Source organism: Neophocaena asiaeorientalis, unplaced genomic scaffold (assembly GCF_003031525.2).
Source record: "Neophocaena asiaeorientalis asiaeorientalis breed wild unplaced genomic scaffold, Neophocaena_asiaeorientalis_V1.1 scaffold229, whole genome shotgun sequence".
Classification (NCBI taxonomy): Eukaryota; Metazoa; Chordata; class Mammalia; order Artiodactyla; family Phocoenidae; genus Neophocaena; species Neophocaena asiaeorientalis.
Window position 1 is genome coordinate 596,511 of NW_020174096.1, and position 15,870 is coordinate 612,380.

The following is a 15,870-nucleotide window of genomic DNA, read 5'->3' on the forward strand; positions in this document are numbered from 1 at the left end:
GCATGAACGGGAAGCAAGGAAGCATACAGGAGCACAAAGGCTGCTCTTGGGAGACTCTGTAGTGAAGGAAAGAAGGGAAATGTGGCTTGAAAGGAAAAAATTGCTATTTTCATAGTTCTCTAGTTTTTAAGCACTTTTCCATCTGTTAGACTACTTGATTCCCAGTACAACTCAGGAGGAAGGAAGGGCAAGTACTGATCTGCCTGGGAACAAAATGAGGTTAAAAAGAGATCAAAAGTCTTGCCCAAGGTCATCTGTAGCAAATAAATGGGAGAGCTGAATTTAGAATTCAGGTTATTTGGCTTGTAATACAATCATCTTTCCACTGCGCCCAGACAGAGCATTTCTAAAGTGTTTGCTCTATTTGGATATTGGATACTAGAGGGCATTAAGCTCCTTCTTATAGGGGTTTTGATCTTATCTGGGGGGTAATGGGGGGCCACCGGAAGGTTTTGTGCAAGAGAAGGACATGTTTAAGTCAATGCCCGAGGGAGACAAATCTGGCAGTGAGGCGTAGGTTATCTTAGCGGAACAGACACCTCAGGGGTAAACCATTAGGACGTGGCTTCAAACTGGGACACAGCTTAAATAAACATCAAATTACATGCTGAGAAAGTTACTTCCCATTCAGTTCTGTGGATCTTCTGTTTGTGTTAAGGAGAGGGACTCAGCTTGCCGGTATCTTTTTACACCTCTCAAACACTCTGTAAGCTCTTTTTTTCCCCCTAAATTCCCTTTTGAACAAAGAGAGAACAAGCCTCAGGCTGAGAACGTCTTCAAGAAACTGTATTTTGCTAGACCTGAATTACATCGTTTTGTGTTCACTCTATTTTATGCGCACTTTCCAGTTGTGACAAGTAGTACTGATTCCTCATCTATTACAATGATAGAAACATTACTATCAATACATCTAAGTAAAAAAAGTCAGATTAAGGAAAAACATTAAGTCAGTTTTGAGACAAATAGTGCATACATATGGGAAAGAAGCACTACGAACGTGCATTCTCATGGCTATAAAGTTGGGGAACTTCTGGTCTTGGAGACTATTATAATAGGAGTAACGAGAATTTAGTCCAGGGTGGGATGGTGGCAGTGGAAACAAAAGAGGCTCTGATAGACATTTTAGAGGCGAGGACAGTTATCTATGTTGGGTATTTTCTGCATAATTTCCCAGGGTGCTTATGGCTGCAATAAGAGAAAACTTAAATGAAAAAGGCTTGTGCGATGCATTGAACTTATTTTCTAACAAGAAGCCCCAAGGTAAGGGGGCTCCAGGATTGGTTAAATCAGTGGCCCTTTGACATCACTAAGGACTCAGCTTCGCTCCACCTTCCAACCTCAGCAAATAAGCTCTGTCCTCAGGGCCGCAAAGTGGCTGACGGTGGTTGGAGCAGTCCTATCCTGACATCTGATGCTTCAATGCAAGACGAACACATCTCTTCGGGAGATGAAGAGCAGAGGATGAAGAAATCTTTTCTTGAAGGCACCTCTACCAAAAGATTTTCCTGCAGGAATCATGTCACATATCAGGTGTAAACATTCACCGCAAAGGAGAATAAAATGAGCATAACTAATCTAGACTAATTAGGATTTATTCTCTGAGCTAGGGATACAGATCCTTTCCTGAGGGATGGCTTTCTCAAGGTAACAGGAGCTCCATTAACAAATATGGCCGGTAGGCAGTCAACCATTTACAACTTATACCAGTGGTTCTGAAATTTCTCGAATTAACCCTTGAACATAAGTGGGAAGTTCTTGAGGCTTGTGGTTCTTTATTTTCAAAAAATTATTTGTCTTGGCTCTCCATGTGTTGGATTACGGCAGAACGGAATACTTCCACTGCAAAATCAACTTCTGGTTTCGTGATGCACATCGAGGGTGCGATGCGGAATGTCTGAGGAGATAAAGTAAAACAGAGCAACGGATCATCATAGAATCAACTATGACTTCAAGGAAATGCATTAGATTAAGAATCGAACACCTTGTTTTCATGACATTCCTTATGTTTGCCTCAAGGGTTCGTCTCCTCCCTCTCCAGTGCTGTATCCAGGCCATTCATCCTCTAGTCTCAAAAATTCTGGTACCATCCGCTCGGCCCCTTTTCCTTTTTGTCACCTGCTGACCTCCTGGTCCTTCCACCACCTCCACTGAGGTCTTAGGCCTCTATCTACCCTCCATTCCTGCCATCACCGAGGTTGCCTTCTGTGGCCCCGTGTGCAGCCCAACAAACTAGCGTCTCAGTTTCTTGATCGCCACGACGCCAGGAACCTTCATCTGTACCCACTCACACCCCAGGCCAGCACCACGGGCCTCCTCTTCACTAGGGGTTCTTCCATTTCTGATTCCCACTGCATCTGCCCTTCCCATGAAAACTTCAGTCTCCTCCTCCCTCCATGAGCTTCAGGTCCGTCACCCCACTCAGATCTCGTCCTCCTGTTCCTACCCAGCTTGGAGCACAGGCTTGAGGACATGACCCCCTCTCTCACCTGCCCCCTCACTCTGCTTGCCTTCCTACCCTTCCGCTGCTGCACACACACAGCCAAGTCCCAGGTCCCGTCAAAGCTCTAATAGAACTGTTTTGCTCCAACATAGAGAGCTGAGAAGTGGGAAAGAAAATCACACCGCTGGTGGACAGACACCACAAGGAATGCAGGGTCCTACTTCCGCTGGTGTCCTAAATGTTCAGGTCCTCTCGCCTTTGCCATTCTAATTTCCATTCCTCTCGCTTTCCTCACTCAGTTCCTACACCCCTCACTCTGTTTCATAGACAGTTTTGCCTCACACTCCTCAGACACTGTCAAGCAAGACCTTTCTATAAACTTGCTTGCTCCCACGTGCATTCTTTTTTTTTTTTTTTCCAATCCTAGGCTGAAGTTTCAAGGAACAAACCATCTACGACACAACTCCAAATTTTCTACCTGTGCCTTTGGCCCTTGCTTCTCCCATCACCTTCCCTCCAGGAAATATCCCTGCATTCTCTTGCATCTTCACCTTCTCCTCAACTTCCCCTCAGCCTATAAACAAGCAGGCTTTGGGCTTCCCCAGTGGCGCAGTGGTTGAGAGTCCGCCTGCCGATGTAGGGGACACGGGTTCGTGCCCCGGTCCGGGAAGATCCCACATGCCGTGGAGCGGCTGGGGCCGTGAGCCATGGCCGCTGAGACTGCGTGTCCGGAGCCTGCGCTCCACAATGGGAGAGGACACAACAGTGAGAGGCCCGCGTACCGCAAAAACAAACAAAAACAAAAAACAAAACAAAAAAAACAAGCAGGCTTACAGCTCTCATAATCTAAATCCAAACCACACATAAAATCACAGATAAATATGTGTTGGCCCTCCTGGTCTCTTCCAGCTACCATACAAATACTATCCTTCCTTTCATCAAACTTATAAAAATAAAAGGACTGGTTGATGCTATTGGCCATTATTTTCCACTCTGCCTTCCCTCTATTCACATCTCAACTTATTGCAGCCTGGTTTGTGTCCCATCAACCTTCTGACCCCACCCTGGGGAATCTGACGGGCACGTTCCAGCCCTCATCCTTTCTGGCCTTCTCCTGCATTTGGCACTTCTGTCACTCCCCGTTCCAGAACCTCCCCACACTCTGGCTCCCATGACTCCACACCCTCCTAGCTCTCCTCACAGCTCTCCACCCATTTTGTGTCTCCATCTGGGTACCTCTTATTCCACCTGCTCTTTAAAAGTTGACGTGACCCAGGTGTCTATCCTCATCCCTCTGCATTTCGCATCTAGACTCCTTTCCCAGGAGATTTCTTCCTCTCCCCACTTCTATGCTGATGACCCCCAAATCGTGATCCTCACCTCGATTCTTTCCTCTGAGCTACAGACTTGTCTATAGATAGAAGGAGAGCAAGTTCAAAGCAGCACTCATCCCTTTATACCCAAGTCCTGGGCATTTCACTGCCACATTGCTCTCTGGATGTCTCCTCTATCCCTATGGCTGCTGGTCAAGTTCAGACAGCATCATTAGCCTCCACCTGGACTCCCGGCCTCCAGTCTCGTTCCCTCGGGTTTACTCTCCTCCGAGGACAGATTCAGAAATCAGACTGCCTGAATTTGGATCCTGGTTCTGCCACTTACTAACTGTGTGACTTGGGCAATTTACCTAGCCTCTCTGTGCCTCTTTTTCTTCATCTGTAAAATAAGGATAAGAGTACTTATTTCATAGGTGTGTTGAGAGCATTAAACAAGTCAACATATGAAAAGCATTTAGAACAGTGTATACTATCCCTTCGTGTGGTTATCGGCAAGCTTACTAGATTGTATTATCATTTTCTGTTTAAGTCTTTCTCCTCTGCCAGTTCCGTGGAGGGAGGGACAGATCTTATTTCTCATTGTAGCTCTAGTATCCAGCCAAGCAGCGGCTGCTTAGGACTCAAGGGTGTGCCGGACGACTAAGGACTAACTAAGCAAGTAAACAATGAATTGTTTTCTGTCTTTATAAGTAGCCCGTCTTAGGATTTTGAATCATTAACTTACTCTGTCTGATTCATATAGAAAAATATCTGGGACCAGGACTAGAAAAAACTCAGCATTTCCCAGCAAAAGCGCTCATTCTGGTTTTGTTTGCTATGGTTTGGTTTGGGCTGGAAGAGCTTTCAGTCTGTTTGTTCACAGGCTGAGGGGAAGTTGAAATAAACTGCAGAAACAAGAGAACACAGACCTGTTTCCCTAAGTGGAGGGTCAAGAGCACGGAGAGACATCTCATTCTCTAACCTTTAGGAAAGGAGGTGGGAAAAGCCTCGGGGGACAGATGAGCTTCTATAGGGATCTTGCCTAATAGCTTCCATTTTCTCTGTGAAGCACCAGGCGAGGGTGTTCGCTGAAATCAAGTGAGAGGCAGCAGTGAAGGAGGGAAACTAGGAAGAATGACGCATATTTAAAACGGGAGAGAAGGATGCCGAAGGCCGAGAACAAAGTAGGGGATGAGTAGGAGTGACCCTACATCTTAAATCTCGGCCCCGGAGCGAATCCCTGGAGAGGGTACTGCTGTTGTGACGGTTGGAGGAGCAGATCACTTTACAGTAGCAGCCCATGCCCATGGCAGGGCCACACCAGGGTCCCGACCGTGGGGCTTGTACTTGGCTTTCCCAGGAAGGGGGCGGGGAGAGCTTGTTCTCTGCCTCTGCCAGCCTGAGAGTGAAGGGCACTGGGAGTGGCTGATTTTGAGTCCTGCATTAGGGACCTGGCCAGGCTGCCAGCACCGTGACGTTGCTCCTGGCCACAGCGGCCACTAAGGCTTAGCCGGCTTGCGGGTCACGGAGTCAGAGCCCAGGGCTGAGTTAAAAAAGACTAGGACTGAGTTTCAGAGGTTAGAACTAATTGACACGTGAGACAAACTGGGTACGCATGACTGTTATGACACTATTATGACCTGTCGTGTAAGTCCTCTGCTTTGTCTGTGCTGCTTTTTCTGCCTCCTTATACTGTCCCCTGTGTATATTCCCTGCCGAGCCGCGGTAACCAAACCATTTCACACAGCGCCCTCTAGTGGCCCGAGGGCTTCACTGTCCCTTTCTTTTGAAAACGTGTGAGCGCTAAGCCTAGAGGAAGCGGAACTGGGTCCCCTAGCATAAGGGTGAAGAAAATGGGCCAGCACTGGGACCTCAGGGAGATGCCTACCTAAAGTGATAGGTAAAGGCCAGCCTTCTTGTTACCTGAGAAAAAGTGCCACCCCTGCCAATCAGAAGCCCCATGCGTTTGCAGTCCTGGTGGATTTGATTTACTTCTTCACGGGGAAGAGGCTGGCGGCTCGTCTGCAAATACATTTAAAAAACATCTGGCATTTGAATGATTCAAGACATTATTTCTAAGAGGAATAAAAAGCAACCCAAGCAATCAATGCTCTTCTCTCCCTCTCAACCTCTCTCCCCCAGTAATTGAATAAAGCTATTCATTGCTGAATTGGATTTCTTTCTGGGGGGGTGTAATTGAAAATATTTGTTTTTATCCCAGTTCATCCCAAATTCCCAAAGACAAGATGAAGCCGAATGCAGACCGTCAGTGAATCTTGGCTCTGCAGTTGGTTACCCTGGGAGCTTGGTTCTTTAATTTGGAGTTTGCTTTATTTATGTGGAAATTGTCCTCGGTTCTTCGCTTTGTTTTGTCCATGTAAAAAATTCATTTCAAAATCCAGGAAATGGCTGTGAAGTTGCACAAGGGCATAAACGGTCCAAGCTTTCTCTGGACCATAGTAGGGCCTGGGCAACTGGGGTGGGTCTGTTTGTCCTCATCTTCCCTGCTTGTGGAATTTGCTCTTTCTCACCCAAGACTTAATCCTCCAGGGTCAGGAAAGGTAAGCTCTCTGGAGCCTAGAGGCTGTTTCAGGTCACCTGGCATCTGAAAGTGGTCCCTTCCTGTGGGCCCAGGTATTCCAGTACCCTTTTGATGACACTGGGCTGGAGACTTCTGAGTCTGTGAGCACAAATGCTCCAACTTAGTCAAGTCTGTTGTGAAGCTTTAAGATAAAGAAAATACTATTCAGACTTTCCCACTACTAGATAATGGAGGAACAGGATGGGGAAAAGACCAGCATTTCCTCATTGATCCTAAAATGTCATCCTGCTTGCCCCTTACGTCTCATGAGGAAAGTCTAAAACATGACAATATAATTTAGGGCTAAACTGTGAAAGCTGGAAAGAAGTCAAATATGGTTTGGGGGATGAGAGGTCAGAGGTCAGAAAGGGTTCCTCAGGGGCAGTTGGGTTGGTGGGCCTTGGTGGCTATCAAGGGTCTGGAGAGGTGGACTTTGTTTGGCTTTTGGCCTGGTCTGGGCCAGCACGCTCCCTGCTCCTTTGTCCATTTTATTACCCACAGGGCTCAACTGCTATGACTAGTTGAACATCTTGTAGGCATTCCGAAGAGAAAAGCACGGTCAGAAAAGCTAATGAGGCAAAGCCACAGGACAGCCCGCCCGGGCCCTGTGCTCGAGTCTAAGTCCCAATTACTCCATAATCAAATGGGCATGTTAGTAACTAACCTCTTCTCAGGGATGTAACGTAGCTTCGTGTTTATTTATTTATTGCTGTTTTTGAGGGATAAATCTTCATTTAAACAATTATAAAAGTAATGCAAGGTTATTGGGAAAAACTCCTGAAAGCGATATGGAAATGCACTAAGTAAAAATGAAACGTTTCCCCTTCTCCAATCCTACGCCTAGGGATACCGCCTGTTGGTAATTAGTGGGAACTAGACACTTTTTCTATGCATATCCATACATTTAAATGCATATTTTAAAAAATGTCATACTTTATAATGTTCTGCAATTTGCTTTGAACAATTTACAATGTATCCCGAACATCTTTCCATGTCAGTGTATTTGGACCTAGTATTCTTTTTTTTTTTTTATTTTATTTAGTTATTTTATTTCTTTTTGGCTGTGTCAGGTCTTAGTTGCAGCACTCAGGATCTTTCGTTAAGTCTCCCGGGCTCTTCGTTGTGGTGCACGACTTCTCTCTAGTTGTGGCTTGGGGGTTTTCTCTCTGTAGTTGTGGCGCGCGGGCTCCAGAGTGTGTGCGCTCTGTAGTTTGCGGCACGCAGGCTCTCTAGTTGAGACGTGCGAGCCCGGTAGTTGTGGTGCACGGGCTTAGCTGCCCTGCAGCATGTGGGATCTTAGTTCCCTGACCAGGGATCAAACCTGTGTCCTCTGCATTGTAAAGTGGATTCTTTACCATTGGATCACCAGGGAAGTCCCTGGACCTAGTCTTCTTAAAGATTACCTAGTATTTTGTTGTTTGTTGGTAGAGCAATTTGTTTAATCTCTTATTTTTGGACATTTATGTTATTTTCCATTTTTGTTTATGATCATAAGGAATGCTGCAAACATCCCCACTCATTTATATCTTTACACACTTCTGTGAATATTTCTTTAGGACACATCACTCTAAGTGGAATGGCTAGGTCAAAATGTATACATTTAAAATTTTGATAGATACAGACAAATTTCTGTCCAAAGGGCTGTATCCAATTCACATCCTTACTAACTGCTCATGGGAGTTTTGATTCTGGGTTATACTGTATAGCATTAAAGCCACGTTCTGAGCTGTTTTAATTACATGAATGTGGTCTGAAGTGTTGCAGGGGCCGGAAAGCAATCAACAAACATGGATAAAGCACTCACCGTCTGTGTATTTCCTGGCCTCGAAAGTGTACAGTTTATTTAGGAAAAGAAGGTATTTATACTCGTGAAAACCGAGTCAACAAATACATGATTTGAAAGAGCCTTTCAAAGGAGCTCTTTAGACGGTGAGTGTGAGAGAGATTTTCTGAAGGCTGCAGCCCCTTCTATGGGAGAAGCAAAGGCAAGCTTCAGGAGGAGATGTGGTGAGGAGTTGGATCTTGAAAAGGCCTAGGATTCCCATAGCTAGAGACAGAGAGGAGAGGACTGTATGCCATGCTTAGGGAAAAGTTTGAGTGATTTTTGGATGTAGGAAAGTGAACGGTATTGAGGGGACAATGAATCGAATTAAGGAATGGAGAAGCTCTTTCAGAGCCCATGCTTAAAACTACTGAAGGGCAGGGGGAAGAGAAAAAGAGCTCATTCTATACATACTATTTTATAGCCTGCTTAATTTTTTCTGTAATACAGTTTGCACATCTTTCCATGTCACATGTATTTCTGTGCCATGTAGTATGGACGTACCATCCTTTAGCTTGCTCTGTATCAATGGGATTCTGATGTTTTACCATGACAACTCAAGTTCTGAAGAGCATCTCTGTTCACACGTCTTGGAGTACACAGAAGTTGGCTTTGGATTAGTGGGAAGCGAACCAACGCCTCCTCTTTCACTGGGCTTTCTTTGGTGGAGTCTGGGCTTTGAGGCATCTAGGTATCCTCGAGGGACCTCTTGCGGGGGGGAACTGGAATGGACTCTTCTGAGCCTTAAAACAGCCCTTGATGGAGCCCCAAGCTGAAGGTATGTTACGGCCTGCGAGCCAGAGGGCCTAGTCTCATGTTACTCTTATTTTCCTGCTGTCTTCCCTTAGCTTTCAAATCTGGTTCAAACGTTCCTGCTTTTCACTGGCTCTGCTGTGTGGTACTAATGGGAGAGTGTTATATCCATGGTCTAGTCTGAATATTGAGAGAACTGAACACAGTCCTTCTAAACTAGGGTGGTGTAGTGAGAGCCAACAGCAAGAAGTCACCCACGGATAAGAATTAGGGTGAAGGGGCTGGTCTGACTATTGATTCCTGTGCCAAGATTCCCCTGCTGTCACTCCCCTCAGAGGATCTAGAGTTTGCATTTATGGAGGATTGGGACAATTTCCTACTGACATGGACCCTATGGGCAGCAGTAACAACAGAGGGAAAGATTTGAGAAACACGGCAAAGTAAGAATCAATAAAACTTGACGTTAGAACTAAGGAGAGGGAAGGGGTCACAGATTATCTTGTGGTTTTGAGGCTAGGGAATTGGGAGAACAGTGGAGGGTGAAAAACAGACACAGCGACCTTGCGAAGAATCACTGGCTTAAGGGCAATGCTAAGTTCAATTGTCATATCGAGTTTGAGGTCACCTTGCAGTAGGTCATCAGAAAGTCACATTCCGCCCTTGTTACTTGGGAGATTGAAGTCCATTCACAAACAAACAAACAAATACAAAACCCTATAAATCTTTAACATCCTCACCCCAAGACAACACCACAACCTTCTCCTGGCCCTTCCCCCTTACTTCCACTAGCTCTCTGTCCCCCTGCCTCTCCCCCAATAATTTCCTCCCTTCCTTATATTTCTAATTCAAAATATTCTAATTCAAAATATTCATTACCATTGCTCTTTGCCTAGTCTGGCAAGAATAACATCAACTCCCTTTTGCAAATGCTCTTCTGCACTCTAGGACTCTCGATGACCGGCTAGCCTGTCCTTCGTACTCAACACTCCCGACTCATCTCTAATGAGCTTTGCTCAGTCTTGCTGTCCTTGTGTGCTCTCTTCCTGAGAATGAATGAGCTTGTAGCTGAGGCTTCCTACTTTAACTCTTGCTGCCCCGAGAAGCTGCAGAGAGAACAGCAGATCACAGCCTACCTTATCCTTCACCATCTCTATTCCTATCATGAGGCCTTTGCCTCGGACGTCTCCAACGATTTCAAATTCATCCCTCAGTTTAGCAAACTTCAGTAACATATAGGTGCCAACTTCCTGGCTGTTTTCTTGTAGATTTTCTTCTTTAATTACCTGTTGAGAGAAAGCCCCAAATGACCTTGCATTAAAAAAGTTTTAAAACGGACTGAGAAACATGGAGAAATAAATGTATGTGACCCTCTTTACAAAAACTTGACCAGACAAATGGAACCCAAAGTCTAGTATGGCCATAACTTGTCCTACAGAAAGATCTGCTGCAGGGAGAAAAAAAATTCTTGGTAGAGGGGATGCTTCCCCCCTACCCTCCTCATCTTCAGGGGTGGGTAAAAATTTAGGAAAAAATAAAAGAGACGTCTCAGTGTTGAGCTCTTTGTGGGCCCAGAGTCAGGGCACTTGAGATATGTATTCAGTAAAAGGCTTTTCACCTACTTCCACCCATAGCAGAGACCTGTGATTCCTGACCAAACACAAGCAGTATACTACACTTATAACCAGCTGATAATAACTGTATGACTCCAGGCAGAACCCGATGTTTTTAAGACCTACTTGTTCGCCTGAATCTTCTCTATCTGCTAAATTGGTTGAGGTGACACAGGACTTAAAAAATGTAAGCTGGCAATGTCTACAGAATGAAATAAATGACACATCCTACTTACACTTTCTCATTTTGAGATTTAATCATATTTGAAGATACTTTTTAATTTGCAAGGGCAGCTTTTACTTACTTGTTTTTATTGAAAAATAGTTTTAAATTTAATTTTTTTGAATAAGTGAATCACGTGCCTCGTTCAAACATCAGAAAGTACAGAAGCGTAGAGTAGAATGAGCCTCACTGATCCCTGTTCCCCAGCCACCAAGTTTCCTTCCCCACAAACAACCATTGTTATTAATTTCTTGGACATTCTTCCAGAAAGACGTTACACTTTTAAGCAAACGCTATTATGCATATAAGCAAGGGCATCTAAAAAATCTTTTTAACAGATGAGACCCCAGGCAAAATCAATGGCCTGGAGCTGAACCACAGCTGAATCACCTTGTTGGAATTGCATAGAACTCACTTGCTCTTTACTCTTTTATGACAGTACAACAAAAATAAGGAAGCATATACAAGACAGGACCAAAATTAAACTGAAATCAAGGATAGCCATTGGTAAATATCCATAAAATACCGCTCAAATGACAAAGAAATTTCAGTGCTACCAGCTAGCTAGGGAAATTCTTGTATTTCCCATGTGTGTGAGTTTATTACATATTATTTCATATCCAATACTTGAAGCACACACAGTAGATCTTAAAAAGGGGGAGGGGGCAGAATAATAACTGGAAATCTAACGTAAATTCATGGACTAGGAATTAACTCTTCACTTTAATCATGAAATGTGATAGAATTCTGATAATGTGTGTGTAGTTTTGAGGTAGTTGTTTGGTGAAATGAGTGATGTTGATGCGGTTGCTGGAAAGTACCTCAAGCACCGATGATCCAACGGCGCAGGCCATGGGGTTCCCTCCAAAGGTATTGAAGTGAAGCAGGCGTTTAGCCAAAGACTTGGCAATCTCTGGAGGGGGTGGAGAATAAAAGTGGGTAAAGGGTGACACATTCCTATCTATAATCTCCCATCATGCATTTGGATTATATTTACCTTCATGTTGTATATGTACGTGTAATATATTTCATGGCGTCCAATTCATTCTTCACTCACCAGATAGTGGATGTTATGGTTGGAATTGTGTCTCTTCCCTCCACCACCCCAATTCATACGTTGAAGCCCTAACCCGCAATGTGACTGTAATTGAAGGTAGGGCCTTTAAGGAGGTAATTAAGGTCATAAGGGTGGGGCCCTAATCCAATAGGATTGGTATTCTCCTAAGAAGAAGAGACATCAGAGCCCTTTCTAGCTGTGGAAAAGGACATGTGAGGACACAGCAAGAAGGTGTTCACCTGCAAGAGAGATCTCACCCAAAACCAACTCTGCTCATACCTTGATCTTGGATTTCAGCCTCTAGAACTGTGAGAGAATAAGCCCAAGCTGACTGATACAGTGGATAAGGAAAAATTGCTTATTTATTCAATGATAAGTTTAATAATAAAAATCTTTAATGTGTTGTATGAATTGAAAAGTACTTTAAAACTTGATTTATGGGAACATACATGGAACTTTCATTAGCTAAGCCTTTTTTCTATATTCCACTCTTGGGACTAAGAAGGAAATATTTTTTTTAAAATCTCATATCAAGGATTTCATAATATAATTCAAGATTGTTTCAGGGTTAGTATATATTCAGTTCATTATACTTCACATTCTACATCCACATTTTAGTAACTTTCTTCATTCAATAAAAACACTGAGGGCTTCCCTGGTGGCACAGTGGTTGAGAGTCTGCCTGCCGATGCAGGGGACATGCGTCTGTGCCCCGGTCCGGGAAGATCCCACATGCCGTGGAGCGGCTGGGCCCGTGAGCCATGGCCGCTGAGCCTGTGCGTCTGGAGCCTGTGCTCCGCAACGGGAGAGGCCCCAACAGTGAGAGGACCGCGTACCGCAAAAACAAAACAAAACAAAACACTGAGCTCTTACAAGGCACTTAATTATCCTTTGGAGCCTCTCAAGTATGCTTACTATTGGTTGGAAAAACAAATGAAATAATTTTAAGATTTTCAACACTAAATGATTCATAAAATTCTTTTCTGTAAAACCTCACTAAAATGGGAAATACAGTTAATTCTAATGTTCATTTTATAGAATGTTATAGCAAAGTGAGATTGTATTGTCTTTAGCTGTGTTGTTGATGATCAACAGAAAACTATCACCTGGACCTTGAGTCTATCGCTTATTGGTGTGGCAAGACTAGGTCAGGGTATCCTTCAAGGATATGATTCCCTTGGAAACATCAGCACTGGCTTCAAGTTGTTTAGCAAGGATCTCTTGTGTTGGTTTTTTTTTTTGTGGCACGTTTGCCTAGACATTGTCAGTAGAGTAGAACCCTGCATTTCATTGTGGGTCTGGGAGAATTAGTCTTCTCTACAGCAAGAGCAAAAAGGGCTGGTTTTCTTCCATCTCTTCCACCATCTGGCAGACAGTTTCCCTTTTTCACTGCTTGGGAATCCCATCACTGTCTCTAGCCCACACAAGTTCCCATACACATGTTTTCTGCCATTGCTGATGCAGGAGACCCAGAAGCAGACAAAAACTGCCTGTAGTTCCTACCTGGAGTTGTCACAACTGCTGCCATGGGAAAGCCATTCCCAATCCCTTTAGCCATGGTGACAATATCCGGCAGGACACCGTGCGTTTGGAAGCCCCAGAAGTGAGAACCCAACCTTCCAAATCCTGTCTGCACCTGTGAAAACAAGTCCCAAATCATTGGAAATCTTTCAAAGAAATGTTGGTTTTTTCTTGACTCTCTGGTCTCTTCTCTTTTCTCCTCTTCCATCTCCTCCTTCCTAACATCATCATCATCATCATCATCATCGTCGTCAGTGCTCGTCATCACCATCTCATACTATTATGGAGAAAGCACTTATTCTGCACCTGACCTTTTATTTTTATTTTTTAAACATCTTTATTGGGGTATAATTGCTTTACAATGGTGTGTTAGTTTCTGCTTTATAACAAAGTGAATCAATTATACATATACATATGTTCCCATATCTCTTCCCTCTTGCGTCTCCCTCCCTCCCAACCCTCCAGGCTGCACCTGACCTTTTAGGCACCAAAAGCCGGTTACTAGCATTGTGTGGTTCTAGACATGGTTTTTAACTCCTCTGAATCCATGTTAACTCTGTTGAGTGGAAACAATAGCAATACATCACAGGGCTGCTGTGAGGGTCATATACATAATGCATGTGAAAAAGGTGATTGTGATTAGCAATCCTTGATAAGGATCTCCTATGTGTAAGGCTGCGTCTGCCCCAGGCTGGATGAAGCAGGAGTTACAGTAAGCAAATTGGCGCTGGGGTGCCCACCACCCAGCCCAGACAGGCTGGTTGTCCTCTTCCCTGTGATTTCTTTTTCCTCCTGAGAATTAGTCATGAGGAGGACCCAGCTGAGTCAGTTAAGTCAGGATGGAACTAAGTTGAACTTAGTTGTTTTGTGCATGCTGTTTCCTCTTTCTAGAAAGCCCTCTCCCCGCTTCTTCATCTCACTGACTCCTCTTCTCCTTCAAGACACAGTTTCATCATTATTTGGGATAGGAAGATTCTCCTGAGCCGCACTAGGGCCCCCACTTAAGGCACCTAAGCTGCCGTCAGAACCTCTCACCTTGGACTACTATCACCAGCATACACGTACCTTATTTTTCTCTTTATCCACAATATGTAGCAGAGTGCCTGTTAAAAGTAGACACTTAGTGTTTGTAGAATGGATAAAAGGGTGGCGGAAGTGCTTAAGTGAATAAAGCCACACAAACATTTCCATGCAAATTTTCGCCAGAGCCTTTTGGTGAAGGTTCCTTGATCTCCTTCTGGTTCTCAGTCTCCTGGGCTGTCTGTCTATCTCTCTCTCTACACATACACACATTGCAGGTCTGGGGTAGAGGTGTGGGCACTTGAAGCTGATTCTGAAATGCACTTGAAAGAGCAAGGGTCCTTCTCAGGCTTCCTGATTATTTTCTTGCTCTCTCCAGGGTGCTGCTGCAAAGGCAGATGTTGGGGGTTACAATTAGACGAGAGTGAACAACGTAGGAGAAGAGCTTAGACGTGGGAGTCAGACAGACGTGGGCTCGAATCCTGGGTCTCCGACTTCCTAGTTACAGGCCTCTGGACAAGCTGATGAATTTGCCCAAATGAGATAACGTAGGAAGAGTTCATGGCAAATCCATCCATTTTGCCTTTCTGCCTATCTTAATTTTTCATTTCATCTATCAAAGTACCATCAATGAATGGTGAAAGATCAGACTGCTTGGACAACACGTGAAATTATGTAGGACCATAAACCGTGTTTAGCCACCTAGGAAGTATCAGTTCCACAGAATCTTTTAGTTGAACAGAGATGATTCATTCTTTTTTTTTTTTTTTTTTTTTTTTTTGGCGGTACGCGGGCCTCTCACTGTTGTGGCCTCTCCCGTTGTGGAGCACAGGCTCCGGACGCGCAGGCTCAGCGGCCATGGCTCACGGCCCCAGCCGCTCCACGGCATGTGGGATCCTCCCGGACCGGGGCACAAACCCATGTCCCCTGCATCAGTAGGTGGACTCTCAACCACTGCGCCACCAGGGAAGCCCAAGAGATGATTCATTCTAATGTTCATAAACTCAAATGTCTTCAGGGATGAGGAGCATATCGTCTTGAGAGAAGCAGGCTGGGTCTACATCAATGAGTGGGGATGGAACTATGGGCGTGCACACCCTGCCTAAAAGCAGTGAATTTAAAATTCAAACCCAGCCCATGCCAGACAAGCAAAGACTGAGTGCCCATTGTGGTCCTAGCAGTGGCCTATTTTTATTCAAGTTCCATATTCCTCATTTTAAAGAAGAGAAAGCCAAGGTTAGCTAATTAAGAAGACACGTAAGATCACTGAGTGTCAGCACTGGCCCCACACTCAGGATTTTCTTCTGTTCCCTCATTTTCTATCTTTGTCTTTCTACACTGCTGTTCTGTCCTTCTTTTTTTTATACAGCATGTTCCTATTAGTGATCAATTTTATACACATCAGTGTATACATGTCAATCCCAATCGCCCAATTCAGCACACCACCCCCCCCCCCCCCCCCCCGCTTTCCCCACTTGGTGTCCATACATTTGTTCTCTACATCCGTGTCTCTATTTCTGCCTTGCAAAC

The 15,870-nt window shown here is 44.5% G+C and overlaps 1 protein-coding gene across 2 annotated transcripts in view; it reads right to left on the reverse strand.

The window, feature by feature from the left end:
* Positions 1 to 770: 770 nt before the first annotated feature.
* Positions 771 to 15,870, reverse strand: part of AGXT2 (alanine--glyoxylate aminotransferase 2) — a 38,111-nt gene continuing 23,011 nt past the window's right edge. For both annotated transcript variants that reach the window (XM_024754639.1, XM_024754638.1), the window contains exons 10-14: positions 13,303 to 13,435; positions 11,564 to 11,655; positions 10,043 to 10,192; positions 5,677 to 5,775; positions 771 to 1,894 (exon numbers count right to left, since the gene is read on the reverse strand). In XM_024754639.1, the coding sequence (XP_024610407.1) occupies positions 1,787 to 1,894; positions 5,677 to 5,775; positions 10,043 to 10,192; positions 11,564 to 11,655; positions 13,303 to 13,435 (582 nt within the window). In that variant the 3' untranslated portion in view covers positions 771 to 1,786. The remainder of the gene's footprint in view (positions 1,895 to 5,676; positions 5,776 to 10,042; positions 10,193 to 11,563; positions 11,656 to 13,302; positions 13,436 to 15,870) is intronic.